Raw genomic sequence first — 16,031 nt, forward strand, 5'->3', positions numbered from 1 at the left:
GGACCAGCATTTGGTTCTCTCTACCCATATGTGGGAGGCTCACAATGGCTTTCAACTCCAGCTCTAGGGGGTCTGATGCTTTCTTCTGACCTCCTCAGGTGTGTGTGCATGTGTGTGCATGTGCGCGCATGCACACACGCACGCACGCACGCACGTGTATGTGTGTGTGTTTGTGTGTGTGTGTGTGTGTGTGTGTGTGTGTGTGTGTGTGTGCAGCAGACTTTGGAAGCCTCTGCATATTGCACCAAGAAGCTTTTCTGGAAGCACAGCAGGATGTCAGCTATGTGGGAAGAAGCAGAGCATGCATTTTCCAAGCACAAATTTTAAGTTCCCATTTTATGTTGTATGTATGTGCCAGCCAATATTCAACATAAGACAATGCAGTGAAAGAGAAAAACTACCTATAGTGAGTCCTGGATGATGTGCCCCATCCCCTTATCCTCCAGGTCCAGATGCTTCGGATGCCCTGAGGAGGCCCTGACACTGTCTTCTCTTTGCTCCACAGGACTGCTCTACGTTGGCTTTAGTGCCTGCATGTTTGGTCTCTACAGCTTTATGCCAGTCGTCATAAAGAAAACGAGTGCCACCTCCGTCAACCTTTCTCTGCTCACAGCGGATCTTTACAGCCTGTTCTGCGGACTCTTTCTCTTCCATTACAAGGTAAGCTACGTCAGTGCTTCTGGGAGGCAATGACAGTCATAGGAATATCAAGTACTGCCGGACACGTTATGGGATTTGGTGAGTCGGGTCCTGACTTTCTGTCATGAGTGGGACTTCAGCTCTGGGTGGAGATCCCACAATTTGGATATTCATTCATTCATACTTCAACTCAAAATAAAGGCATCATTTTATTCTGGGAAACCAGTGACTAGGGACAACAGACAGTAAAGGTAAACAACAGTCATGGAGAGTTAAGCTCTTGAATAAGGGGGAACAGCTCAACCTAGAAGCTATGCTTTCCAACATGAGATTAGAAAGTTTGTATTCAATTTTACATTCAGTTCCCAAGCTGCAGCCACAAAATAGATTTTGCTGAAGACTTCGGTTGTTTATTTTCTCTTTGGGGAAGTGATATAATCCATAATCCCCACAGTTCTGAGTTGCAGATGTTCTATAGCAAACATGAATGGAAAAGACCATTGCATTCCCTCAAGGAAGTATTGTAACTAAAATACCGGGGTTTGGCAGAAGAAAGAAAAGACTCGTGGCAAGCATTTGCAGTCAATGTATCAGCCCTGGAAGAAATGACCCCTCCAAAGATGGCTGTCTCTTCAAAGGCCAGACTGTACTGGTGACTTTTCTATTGTCATAAAACATCCTAACAAAAAAGCAACTTTTGGAACAACAACAACAAAAGGTTTATTTTTGGCTCAAAGTTCAGAGGGAATCCAGTCCATTCAGGTGAGGGCAGGCCTGGGAGCAGGGGCATGACCCTTTTCTGCCATTCAGGAAGCACAATGATTACATTCCATTGCACACAGAAGACACAGAGAGAAACAGGAAATGGGGCCAGTCAAGCAAACCCTCAAAGCCCACCGCAGAGATGTACTTCCTCCAGCAAAGCGCCACCTCCTGATGGTCTCATACAGCACAAGGTTGAGACCAAGTCCTCAAATACATATGCCTATGGGGTGCATTTCTCATTCACAGCACAGAAAAGACCTTACACACATCTTCACAGAGGCAGGCATGACTAACTGAGTGTTACATGCCAATGTCCACTGCTGTTCCTCTTCACACCACACTTGCTGCATCCATTGATAATCAGTTAGAATTGGCATGTGAGAAGAGACCTACTTCGTATTCCTTCATTAATCCTGTAAGATACAGATTGATGGGGAATCCAACACAGTGCGGCGGCCAAGTGTAGAATGTCCAAACACATATATCCAAAGTAGGACACACAAAAGAAGAAAGAGCAGGAAATGAAGACCCTGTGCCCTGCCGGCGAAGGGCATCAGTCAGTATCACCAGTCCAGTGGGTGTTGGGGCATGGTAGCAGACAGAGCTCCTTCAACCACATGGAGCTGGGCTTGGGGTTGAGACCGGGGTTCTTGGAGAAATGATAAGCTAAGAAGTATAGGTACTGGGGAAGACAAGAGGCAAAGCTGAAGTGAATAATCAGAATTATTGAAGAAAGAGGCTGGAGTCCTACTCAAAACAGAGAGAGGAGAACACAGGCTAGGACAGTCAATGGGAGGACTGGAAACAGATCCAGAAGACTAAGCAATCAAGTAGGAGAGATGCTATAGTTTTCCCCAAATGTAACTGACAAATTCAAATTGTATCTGTTTAAAGCATGTATGGTGGTTTGAAAGAAAATGGCCCCCAAAGAAAGTGGCACTATTAGGAGGTGTGGCTTTGTTGGAGCAGGTGTGGCCTTGTTGGAAGAAGTGTGTCACTGTGGGGTGGTCTTCTATGCTCAAGCTACACTCAGTGTGACAGTTCACTTCCTATTGCCTGTGCATTAAGGTATAGAACTCTCAGCTCCTTCTCCAGCACCATGTCTGCCTGCATGCTGCCATGTCCCACCGTGATAATGGACTAAACCTCTGAAAATGTAAGCCACCCCAATTAAATATTTTCCTTTATAAGAGTTGCTGTGGTCATGGTGTTTCTTCACAGCAATAGAAACCCTAAGACAGCATAGGACAAGATGCTTCAGTACACATATTTTGTGACAGGCTTACCACAATCAAGCTAATTGACACAACCATAGCCAGTTCTTTCTCTCATCTCTCTCCCACATTAGAGTCAATCTTCTTCAGATTTCACACAAGCATTACCATTATAGTTATAGTCACCTCCATGGGCACTAGTGTTCAGAGCCTACTCATCTTGTAAATTGGAAATATCCTTTTTTTGACTAACATCTCCTTAGTTCCCTGTGAGTCTCTATTTTGCATGAAACTTTTTGCCCAGCGTAGTGTCAAATTGACAGTTAAAAGAAGCTTCCCAAGGCTTGGCAATGTTTGATGTCGTAACTCATTTTGTCCACATCCCACAGTTTCTGTGTCCTGAGCTCTCCCAAGTCCTCATATGGATAAAATCATGTTCCTCTCAGGTTGTTTCTTGACCACAGTGCTGGGAGGGCCAGGTTCCCCCAAAATCCCAATTGTTTTCTAAAGCCTTGGAGACCACTTGGCCATAGTCTCACTACAACAGCAGAGTGACCACCTTTCTCCCCTAAAGTTAAATATCCTGGTCTCGCCCACTCCTTAGCATGAAGTCAGTCCTTACCAGTTAACCTTGTAATTGATACTCTAATTATCAATTAACAGCTTCATTGGCTCCTAAACCAGAAGAATATCTTGCTTATCTCTTTGGAAAGGATGACTAAAGTCATTGCTATGAGTGAGGGCCAAGGTCATGTTTTAGACAGTCCAGACCCATTCCAGCTACCAGCATTCCTCAAATAAATAAATATATAAATAAATAAATAAATAAATAAATAAATAAATAAATACCCATCAGCCATCTCCCAAAGTCTCAGATCAGAATCTGGGGACAGATCTAGGAGGATTTGCCTGAATAGCCAACTGCCCCAGAGGTCCATTGCTTTCTGAATTTGAGCAATTGAAAAATCGAAGCAAAAATGTTAGTAAATTTTATAAAATTAAAAAAATAGTACGGTAATAAAGTATTAATATGTATGTTCTATGGAGATATTGGAAGAAAAAGCTGATATATTTTTATACATCTATTTTAGAAAAATATCTGTTTAAGTCTCTTGCTTATTTTTATTTCATCTATCTAGCTATCTATATAATTATCTATCGATCTATCTATCTATGGATCTAGAGATCTGTAGTCATGTAGTCCAGACTCACCTCATAGTTCTTTGTAGTTGAAGATAACTTTAAACTTCGGATCCTCCTGTCTCTGCTTCCTGCATGCTGGGATTGCATGTGTGTGCCACCATATCTGGTGCTGGGTGTTGAACCCAGGCCTTCATGCAGGCAAGGCAAGCAAGCATTGTACCAATGGCGCCAAATTCCCAGACCCTCTTGTACATCTTGCATTGTTTCTGTTTTCATTATTGAATGGCAATAATTGCTGGCATAATCTGGATACCAGACCCTTATCAGATACATGGCTTGCAAATATTTCTCCCTTTTGGTGGTTGTCTGCTTTTTTCCCCAGTGACATTTGAATAACAAAACCTTCCTAAGTACGCTTTTGATGACATCAGATTTGTCTATTGCTAAAGAGGCTTATGTAACCGTGGAAGAAATCAAGTTATCCCACTACCGCTCTGTGCCGCTGGGTCTCCTCCGAATGCTTTCTATGTTTCTATGGGTTCCTTCCCTGAGGCGACTCATGATAGCTTCAAATTGCTTTCTGCCTTCTACTCCAAAGGAACAGGTGACAGCCACAGCTAATGAAGAGAACACTCAGAGCAGGTGAGGATTTGTAACCATGAAGAGCAGGTGCGAGCTGGTAATTCTCAACTCCAGCTTCATGTGAAGAGTTTCCAGAATCCTGGTGTACAGTCTCCAGTCTCACTGACCCAGGCATTCTAGGCATCTAATGTTTCGTCTAATGTTTGACCTATAGTCAAACCCCTCGTTCAGACTTACAAGAAAGTAAGTGGTGCCGATAAAAAGATTACTGCTAAATAGTAGGACTGTCAGAACATGATCATTCCAGATGTGGAATTGCCTGTCTTAAGAATCAGTCCTCATCACTGCAAGAGCTAGGACAAGCATATGAGAGCAAGAATGTAGAGGGACTGGAAGAGACCTCTGGGATCGCTATAGGTTTTACTACCGCCTACAGTTAGAGTGTATCCTCTCTCTTCATCATGATGTGTTTATTTATACCTCCTTCTGGTACGGTTATAAATGTCTGAAGTTGACAGGAAAGACAGCTTTCACACAGATGTTGCTTACCCACACAGAATTAAATGACTAAATGAGGCTCTCCTGCCCAATATTTATTATTCACTTTTCCTACTTTACACCCTCAGGGGGAAAAATCCACTCTTTCTCCCTCCCATCAGCCCACAGCAGCATCTCTGTCTTGGTGCTGACTGGACAGTACAGCATTTCATCCTGGAAGGCAAGTGTCTCGATTCTAAATGAGACTATCTGGACGGAATGGGGCTCATGCAATCTCTATGTTTATGACTTTGGAAAGTGGCTCTGTGCTTCTGTTCTTTATTTGCTGACAGCAATATTGAATCCAGAATAGTAAATCTCTAGCAACCCATGGAAAGGCTGGGAAAAGAGTCTTACTCAGCTTCAGAGGCCCCTGAAACCAAACCCAGGGAGATACTGACACAGAAATTTTTCAGTTTCATAGTCTTGGCTTTTCTAGGTCAGAGCTTCATATTACAGGCTCTGTATGTGTTGTATAAAGAGGATTCTTCAGAAATGGAAAATGGCTGCTTTAATAACTTACCACAAAGCCAGTGGCTGGCCAGTGGCTTTAACATCTTCTGGTTCTGAAAGTCGGCAGACTCACAGCTACAATCACATTCGGGTGGCTCTGTTGCTTCTAGGGGGCTCTGGAGGAGAACCCCATTTCCTATCCACCTTCTAAGGATTGCCTGCATTCCCCCTGTCTTCTGGTCCCTTCCTCCATTTTCCAAGTCAGGGTATAGTATCTTCAGATCTGACCATTAGTCCTGCTTTCCTATTAGAGACTTTTGGATTATAGAGAGCTTACCCAACAAACCATGACAATCTCCCCGTCACAAAATCCTTAATTTAATGCCATCTGGTGAGTCCCTTTTGTCATGCTCAGTAACATATTCAGGGATTTCAGGAATTAGGATACATCATCGGGGAGCACATTGTTCTGACTACCACTGGGGAACTATTAATAGTCACAGGAGACAACCGGAATACCCAGGCTTCAGGTCAGGCCAGCTGGGGCATGATGGCACCCTGTTCAGAAACCACGTCTGGACAATGAAGGTACACAGGCCCCCTCAGATGCCTTGTACTCTGGCAGTAGAATTCTTCAGCTGACTTTTCAAAGGTGTTCCAGTGTCCTGATAATATGTGATTTTAATAATGAAATCAGTAATTCATGTGGAGAGAAGATAGACTGGAGTTAAAGAACTCCTTCAGTGTCTACTGTGTGAGATATGAATGGAGCAGCTGAATGTAAGATGTGGCCTAGAGTCACAGGAGCCTACATGGAGAGTGCGGTTTGCATTTACTCTTTAAATTCTTCGAGGTGGATACTTCTTGTCTCTAGATTTCAAGATGATGAGATTTGCCACACGCAATGTTTCAGAAGAGTAAGTTGGAAGACATCACCATTCAGCAGTGACCACAGACCATAGGCTTCTCTAATTAAATGTGTAACTCAGGCTCAGTAATCCCTACCTTGCTCTATTTTTTTCTATTGATGTTAAAATCGTATAACTAGATGCATCTCTTAACAATTTGTTATGAGTTCTTGCTAACTTATCTCATGTTTGAAAAGTCAAACCTGGCTTCTCACATATAAAAATATAAGCTGAGGGTGGTGGTACATGCCTTTAATCCCAGTACTCCAGAGGCAGAGGTAGGTGGATCTCTATGAGTTTGAGGCCAGCCTGGTCTACAGAGCAAGTTCCACGACAGCCAGAGCTACACAAAGAAACCCTGTCTCCAAAAACCAAAAACAACAAAAAAAGAATAGCTATATTACATCAGTCACTTTCAACTGAATTCTTTTCTTTCTTACAACAGATTTTTAAGAGTAAACCAGAAACACAAACAGCATTTCAAGGTTGTTAAAATGAAATGACATGCTACTGTGTGCAGAAAAGTTTTCAGCAAAGTAGTGACCAACATTGACTGTGGGGAATATTTCTTTCTGTCTGACATTTAAACTAGAGAATGACCTCCACACATTCGCTGTAACCATTCCAAGGCTTTTACTAGTACCACAGAACTGCTGCAATAATGAACATTTAAAGGAATTTCATGAGAAGATGCTGACATCACAGTTTGGATAGCATACTCTAGAAACTGAGAGAGAAAAATTAACACCATAAACTCTCTTCTAGTTCCCATCAAGTACTCTACTTAAGTCATCAGCTCATATGACTCTTCACAGAGAACATCAGCAAGCTACAAACACCCCTGCCGGAAGAGCAGTACCTCAGGATTATAAGATCTCTATAAACTTTATTCTTGCATCGAATGTTTTTACCATCCAAATATTCACTAGCTAACAGGTGAAAGATAGCTCTTAATATGATGAATCCAAGAAAGTGACCTCAGCTGTTCTGCATAAAGTAATGAGTGTCCATGTCGTAGAATTTCATCTGTTTTCATTAGGAATCATTCAGAATATTGTTGTCTAAACCTTGTATGAGATAACTTATCTCCAAGACTTATGAAGCCATCAGAAAAGTGTCTCAATATAACCACTATGCTAATGCCCCAGGTTGGATTCCTCAAGGTCAGGGACAGAGCTCCCTGACACTGTGACCCTTCCTTCTGCCACTAGTGTTACAGCCACATGTCACCTTCCCTTTCTCTTTCAGTGCTATTGCAAGAGATCTGGCACGTGAAATTTAATAACTCTGAGCATGATTCACTTTAATGAAATATTATCATGCGTTAAATTTAAAACAGCTTCATCCCACAAATATTTATCCTGTGCCTGCTATGGGCAGTTGCTGCTTTGTGATTTGCCATCTTATTGACAGACAAAGTTGACAGAAGCACTATAAAATCACCAGGCAGATTAACGCAAAAGATGAGATTCCAAACCCCAGAAACTCAAGTTGGCCAGCAATTTCCAATGCCCTTAGCATCTAAGTATCCATGCCAGATAGATTGCAGGGATGGGACCTTTTCATTAAGAGTGGAATCTTTCATTAGATGTAGGTCAAAACCCTGAGCTGTGTAGCCCTGTTGATCCTCGGTGGCAGTGAGCAATTTCAATAATGTGCCTAGTCTTTAGAAGCCAGGGCACACAAACTTCTTCCCTTGACAACTGATAAGCATTAGGGCAATTCTTCACATTGTATGTATAAAAATACTCTCCCTCATGCATTCCATTTTATGCTTCTTTTTGTAAAGAAAAGAAGAGAGATGGAGGGAGAGAGAGAGATAAAGAGAGAGAGAGAGTAATGGATTTTAAGCTCATCATAGCCAAACATAAATTGAAAATATGAGATTTGAAAATTAATATTTAGCTTTTAATGACTGTCTTAGGTACATTATGACCATGTCAGGTGTGTAGAGAATTGAAGAAATTCATATCCCAGGCCAAAAGCACTTCACATGAATCACCACCTAGAATGACGGAGGATTTTAGCTTGGCTTCTCTGTGTCCAGTACCCCCCAGCACAGCCTGTTCTGAGACTCCTTTCTTTTGGATGAGTTGGGGTGAGTGTTGCTGGCTTTAAGCATTGGGTTTCACTGCTCCCACAGTTGCTCAGGTGCCCAGGTTTCATCCATCAACTGCTATCCTCTAGTGAAAGGATCAAAAAGGACTTGTAAGCCATCCACCTGCTCTTATAAATAAAGTTCCACTGAGGCACAGACTTGGCCTCTTTATACACCAACCATATTGATTTGTGTGTAGTGGCGATGTTGATTTTAATTTACTAGCTAGGGACAGGAAAATGTCTCAGTGATTAAGAGCACAACTGCTCTTCCAGAGGATCCAGATTTAATCCCCAGCATCCACAGGGAAGCTCATAACTGTTTGTGACTCCAGTCCCAGGGAATCCAATGCCTTCTTTTGGCTTCTGAGGACATTGCATGCATGTGGTGTACAAACAAATATGCAGACAAAACACACATACACACAAAGTAATAAGATAAAATAAAAATATTTACTAGGCATAAGAAGTTTATTGATATCTGGGCTAGGCCTTCAGTGAGTATCTCTTGTGAGACAGACTGGTGACATGTATGGCTGTGAATACTAAGTGTCTTTAACCTCCTCCCCATTCTATTGGTCAGAACTCAGTCACACAGCCACAGCGAGGTTGAAAATGTAGTCAAGCCATTTATGCAAGAAGAAAAGAAAATAGGTTTAGTGAACAAACATCTATTTCCTGCCATATTAAAAATTCCCATTTACCAAATATTCTGGAAGGAATAGAAAAGTTGGGGACACATTGTACAGCATTTCCAGAATGACAGAGAGAGGTCAAAATTCCTTCTTCTTAAGTCTATTATAAACTCCATATCACAAAGATATTTGAAACTTGTTAACACAATAACAAATTTTGAGGGGAAATGACCAGGTTAGAGGTATTGTAGACAGAATCAAAGGAAAGGCTTGCATTTGGATTGACTACAGCAAAGAATAAACAGCACTAGTTGTCTCCTGAGAGGATGTGGAGGGGGGTGTTTATCATCAAAATGCGTGTTCTGCCCCTATCCCTTACACTGAGATGCCTAATTTTCACAACAACCCATAAAGATTTATCTCCCATAGTCTAGAATATTAGTGAGCCAAGTTTACAGAAACCGTAGCATCCTTTATGCTAAGATAAAGAACAAAGATTGGCTCCAACATAAAGGCTGAAACAAAGCATGGCTTATGGCTTGTCCCATTTTTAGAGGAACAACCCCTTTGTCCCTTGAGCTGCTGGCCCACTGTTCCACAGGACCAGTAAATGGAAGTAAATGGACCAATGAGTCAGCACCTTCTTCCCTGAGTACCTTTCATAGTGAGTGCTAGGTTTGCAACAATGATGATTCATGCTGGAATCTTCTAGACTCTCCATTGACTACTGCTTGTCCAAGTATATGGTATTCAGTTTTAGCCCTGCCCTTGAACAGTGCTTTTAATTTTTTTTCCCATCAGCTTTTCACTGAAGCACTGAGAAATTCTATAGTCTTGCTTCCTTCTGACCTCTTTACTAAGAAACAACTTTATTGGAATATTTATACATGTGCAGATGGGCAAGTAATCATGTGTCCACTAGCACACATCTGCAAGGATGTCCACCAAAACATGAGCAAAGCTCAGCCAGAATGGTAATCACAAGCCTGAGCCTAGTAGAAATTTCCAGCTCCACTACCTATTACTGGAAAGCTCCTATTTCCCCCCAATGGATCCACCTGGCATTCTAATGATGCCCAAAGACCGCTTTTCACAATGTTTTGAGATTCTTAAATAAGATGAATAGGACTACAAGACCAACTTACTAAAGCTATCAAAATATTGTTTGTTTATTTATTTATAGACAGGATCTCTTTATAGCCCTGGCTTTCATGGTACTTATTATGTAGACCAGGGTGGACTTGAACTCACAGAGATCTGCCTGCTTCTGCCTCCCAAGTGCTGAGGTTAAAGGCATACATCACTACACTCACATATGTGTGTGTATGTGTATTGGTTTTTGAGACAGCCAAAATATTTTTAAATGTCACAATATAGTAATGTATGAACCACAAGATCTAGCCAGAGACCTAATAGTGGTTGTCATTTCAAAGCAGTGATAAGAAGAAGCAGTATTTGAGGAGATCTGTGACATGAACATGTCACCATTATATTGCTCAAAAATCTCAAATACTGTTAAGGATGATGTAACATTAATGTTTAAGTAAACATGCTAAATGTCAGTTTGAGGGAAATAACAATGAAGGTCAAGGTTTCCCATCCAGGTCACAGACAATGCTCTGCATTAGAGCAAATATCCCTGGGTAAGAGTCTCTGGTGTGTTCCAGGCATGGTGACAGGTGTCTGAAAGTCTAGTACTTGGGAAGCTGGAGGGGGGGGATGCAGGGTTTGAGAGCAGCTGAGTTACATGCAGAGTTTCTAATTCAAAATGCAGAAACAAAGAGAAAACTTTGTGATTTGCTTATAACAGCCTTGAGCAGAAGTTACTTAGTGTCTGTTTTCCCATTAGAAAAATGTTGGTGGTACTCATTTCATAAGGATAGTTTGAGAGGTAAATGAAATGGTACATGCCTTTAGCATCAGGACCCAAGTATTTCCCCCAAAATATGTTCTTAATAAAGTTTCTAAAAAGTAAAAAAAAAAAAAAAAATCATACTTAATATGCTACATAGTTCTTTATGTTCAGACCTCTTTTCAAAGCTAACTGGAATTATTTTCACCCCATTTCAGAATACATAGAATGTCTGCCCTCTATTGGAGTTTTTGGTGGCATCTAAGACTTTGTAATAAGGGTGGATTGGGATGTCTTCAGCTCAGTCATTGATGGGTTTCATTTTGTATGAAGGAATGAAGGAGAATCAATGTGAACCAGCCACCCTGAACAGAGATGGGGAGGAAGAGACATTAAAGCCATATTTTACACCAGATAATGAACGGTGGGTGAAGACAGGACAAGCAGAGACAGGGCGAGCATTCCAAACTGATTTCGTACTTCTAGTGCAACCCAGGAGCTGCGATATCTGGCAATAATCATGTACACACATTAACTTGTCCAGAAAAAGAGAGCATTATCCACACTGCCTAATTTGACAATAAATGTCCTTTCTGTGTCACAGGCCTCTTATGATGCTTTGTTATTTCCATATATCTCTCTTTCAAAAATGGAGAGAGAGAGGAGAGAGAGTCAGACACATGGTTATGTATATATTGGCTCATGGGAGTTAAATTTAGAAGATACTTGTAGATTTTGGGAGAAAAATTGTCTAATACTAGTAGTAGAAGAACACAAAATTCCATTTGAACTTTAGTGAACTAGTTCTATTTTTATACGAGTTCCAAAGTTTAATTTAAAATGTAAGAATTCTACCAGTGTTATTGAGTGTCTCACATTATTACAGTACTCCAGAGATTTCAAAGATTAAACAGCCCTATGTAATTCAATAATTGTAGCATATAAGATTTTATTGAAATAACCCAAGTTTCTGCACCCAGAACTGAGGCCCAGAGCCTGTACATATCTCTATTTTAATTTTAAAATGGATATTGAGGATTATTTAGTAGATAACAGCTATGTATCAGGAACCAAACTGCTATTTAGAAATAAAATAACTATTAAAACTATAATGTAATTTGTTCCTTGACAGCTCCACACCAAAATTTTCTTTACTCATAAACTACTCATCCATTTATTTCATTCTTCTGTCCTTCTTGCTATTATCAGACACAGGAAAGAGAAGAAATAAAGAATCCCGGTGCAGCTGGAGGAAGTTATGTGTCACTTTGTCAAGAACTCTGCTCCTCCAGCTATCATCAAAACATCCCTTAGCCATTGATCATTTCTATAAATTAAGAAAGAATGGCTTCCATGTTCATCAATAACTCATACAGATGTTAAATGAAAGCTGAGTTCTCCCACTGTTCAATAGCAGCGTGTATGTGCCTACAAGCTTGAGCATAGAGAATGAAGAAAAAAATGTCTTTGTAGTACAGTCCACTAAGCAGCTAGATGCCGAGCAGAAGAGCAGACTTGAGCCAAGGGTAAGGGTCTGCAGGCACCATGCTGTCACCACTGAACTTTGCAGCATGCCCCATTTCCTGAGCATCAGAACGCTGACAGTAATCTATGTTCCCCGGGAGGACTTTCCTTCCCCAACTAAATGAGATGTATACAAGAGATATTTTGAATGAGGTTGACTGCAGTTTTGTTGCTAAGGTTTGCATGCCTAATTTCGAAACCTTTGCTGTACTCTTCTGAATGCCATTTTCCTATGACATTTTCAGACTACTGGAAAGAGATGAATTAAATAATGAAAGAACTTTATGGGATAAATATTGGTAAGAATTATACCCTGAATAACACATAGCTTATACTAGCAATGTAGAAGATAAATGTAAATCCTCAATGATTAAAAAGATCGCATATTCTATAGGTGAATAAATACATTGTGAAAAATATACTAAAGAATCATACTTGGCATACAGAGGTAGCTCAGTCAGTAAGGTTCTTGCCTTTTAGGCATGAGGGCCTGAGTTCCATCCAAAGAATCTATGTCATAGGGGCCAGAAGTGCTGTCATATTCTTGTAACCTTAGCACTGGCAGGCAGAAACAGGAAGAGATACCTGGGGCTCACTGGCCAGCCAGCCTAGCCTACTTGATGAGTTCTAGAATAGTGAGAGATCCTGTCTCAAAAAACAAATGGGAATAGCTCCTAAATAATGACAGCTAAAGTTTTCCTTTGGTCCTCATGTGCAAATGTGTGTGCATGCACACATTCATGCTCACATGTACGTACACACACACACACACACACACACATACACACACACACACAATCATATTTCCCAGAAGTAGTCTCCTTTGGTAACTGATCTCAGTATCAACTTGTCTCTTTTTCATCTCCCACATTTCATCTGTCTACATCTAAAGTGGATTTTCCTCTTCTCCTGCCACCATGAGTCCCAACCACACCACCCATCTAGATCATATACTGACATCTTGATCTTCCTTCCTCCTCCCACTTCTTCCTTCCTATAGTTCATCCTCCACCGTTGCCAGAGCGATCCTTTTCAATTACAAATTAGATTATGCTCATCTGCTAAGCACCTAGTGACACTTCTTTCTCATTGCATTTTGAGTAAAATGTAAATACTCAGCTGACTTCTGAACATTGCCCTGCCTATGGCTCTAACATTCACCCTAAAGCATTCCATGCCTCATGGTCTTTCTCTTAGAAAAGAAGACATAATAATAATTTCCTTTTGGGATATTAAAAATGTGGATGGGTATAGTATAAACGTGTGTCTGGGAGTCACTATTAAATATTGACTTAAACACTGGCTCTTCTTAGGTTCTTGATCTAAGTAGGCCCCTGTGCTCCTTGGGATTTTGTTCTCAATGTCCCTCTGTCAGGGTGTTCCTCCTCCAGATCCTAACAAGGATACCCCTCTGGTTCTTCTTAACATTTCCCTGTATTACAAATCAACCCCTAGAACTTATTTTCAGTCTCAGGAAACTAGAGTTTACCCACTCTACTTATCACCCATAGTCCAAGTATTGTGTTTATTGAACAGATGGGTGAGTAGGTAGTATCCAGGGTCTTAGGTAACAGTTAATGCTCAATAATTGAGTGAATGACTACTTACCAACCCTCTTCATTTCATATAGCTACTGGAATAGACTACCACAAATATGGTAGCTTAAAACAACATGGAAACTTATTCTCTCACAGTTTGGATGTCAGGAATCTAAACTGAATTTCACTTGACTTAGGTTCAAGGGAGCTATGCACTGTCCTATGACTCTGGGTGAGAATCTGTTCCTCTCCAACTTCTGTGGCTGCATTTTTCCTTTGCAGGTCATTATCTTTAGCCTCCAGAGGACTCAGACTATCATTCCAGAAGGTTTCTGAGTCACTAGTGTCCTTTCTAGCTAGGGTTGTTGTAGTTTTTCATTGACTTTAATCACAGGATTAAAGAGGCATCCATAGTGATCTATAATCCCAGAAAAACTCCACCTTACCTCCCTGTTCAGGTTTCTCATGGCAATCAGGATTAATCTCTGAGCCAGCCAACTCCCTTCTTTTCCTGTTGATTCAAAAGCAGACATCCAAAGTGGCCATGTGACAATTTCCATTTCCAGTTCAATGTAACCATTGTTCTGCTTCCTGAGCAGGGCTTGCTTCTCCTGGAACTAAAACTCATGCCCGTGGATCACCAGGTCAAACAGTAAGTCGTGGCACTTCTGTGTCTCTCCCTGGATCCCACTGAAATGGACAGTTGATCTTTTGGATGCGTGATCTGGAACACACATCTACAAACAAAATAGCTCTCACCAGTTTTCACATTTAATCACCTCCTAAATCACTCCAGCCATGGGTAGGTCTTCTGTTATGCTGAGGGAAAGAGATGTGTTGTGATGCAGGAACTCCAGTGGTGTGAAGGCCACTGCTCAGTACATCTCCCACACATATATATGTAATCCCATCTTGGCTGCAGAGTGATATAAGAAGGGTTCATGGGAAAGGGATGCAAATGAGCCATTGAGCATCCTTGGTTGAAACTGAGCCTATAATTAAACATTCCCACAGAGTAAGCCCTTGACTACTATAGTCTTTTTTTTTTTTTTTTTTACTGGACTCTAGGAAATGGAAATCTACATGAACGAGGCTTTCTATCAATTCATCAAGCCAAGTGGAAATGTCTGTTTGTCATATAAAAGATAATGGCAGAAATCCATTTTTAGCTCTCTATTGCTGCACTCATGTGTGAAATTACCCACAGGGGAGGATATTTGCCTGGAAAGGAGCTTTATAGGGTCTGGCTGCACAAACTGTAATACCAAATGAATTGGTTTTGCAAACCAAACGGAAGGCCTCATAAACCAAATGGGAACTGCGGTCCAGACAAAGGCTGCCCGTGGGTGACAATGTTAGGCATGGGGAGAGGCTGGAAACCTCGTGGCCACTTCCCTCCTTTCCAGCAAGGTTGACTCCCAGAGGATAAATCATTTTCTGAGCAGTAAATCTTAATAACACCTTGGTTTTCCAATTTGGATAGACAAGCCATTTGACATTCTCCCTAAGGTACTTGGTCTTTTCCTTTCTGCCCTGATAATATTAGCATGAATTTGGGTTTTAAATTATCCAGAAAAAAGGATGGCTGAAGGGCATTAGGAGGAAGTCTTCGTGGTCTCTAGAAACAACTGATTTGAGTGGCGATTAGAAGATGGTGTACAGTGTTTCCATTTGGTATATTTCAAGGTATTTATAGAAGAAAGAAGTATTGCAACATTGAACTAGCGAGAGTAAGCTCTTTTGTTTTTCTAACAAAAAGTAAGAGAACAGAAAGAGGGAAAATAAGGCGAGATAACTATAGGGTACCACTTGGGGAGCTGGAAACTACTTGACAAAAAAGCTTGTCTCTCACCAGATCATTTATTTCCATTTAGTAAACCCAGAAGTCAAACTTTAATATTTTTAATAGAGTTAATAATAACAAAGATGGTTTTGTTAGTTTAGTGCACAGACAAAACTAGACAGTCCCACACCAGCATGTTTGTTGTGTTTCTCTGGAGCCAGGTCTGTCTGGCTTCCTTGGCTCAAATAGCAATTGGCACAGACTAGAGTGGTAGCAGATCAGGTCCAGGCAGAGCCTTTCATCAGAGGATTGCAAGCAAATCACAGCTTCCAGCTGTGACCCAGAACTGGCCACCAGCGTC

At 41.1% G+C, this 16,031-nt stretch overlaps 1 protein-coding gene across 1 annotated transcript in view; it reads left to right on the top strand.

Annotated features, from left to right (window-relative positions):
• The window catches only part of Slc35f1 (solute carrier family 35 member F1), a 399,998-nt gene that overhangs the window by 373,727 nt on the left and 10,240 nt on the right, over positions 1 to 16,031 (top strand). Inside the window, exon 7 of the mRNA XM_028894956.2 lies at positions 506 to 660. Coding sequence (XP_028750789.1) covers positions 506 to 660 — 155 coding nt within the window. The remainder of the gene's footprint in view (positions 1 to 505; positions 661 to 16,031) is intronic.

This window comes from Peromyscus leucopus, chromosome 8a (assembly GCF_004664715.2).
Source record: "Peromyscus leucopus breed LL Stock chromosome 8a, UCI_PerLeu_2.1, whole genome shotgun sequence".
Taxonomy (NCBI): domain Eukaryota; kingdom Metazoa; phylum Chordata; class Mammalia; order Rodentia; family Cricetidae; genus Peromyscus; species Peromyscus leucopus.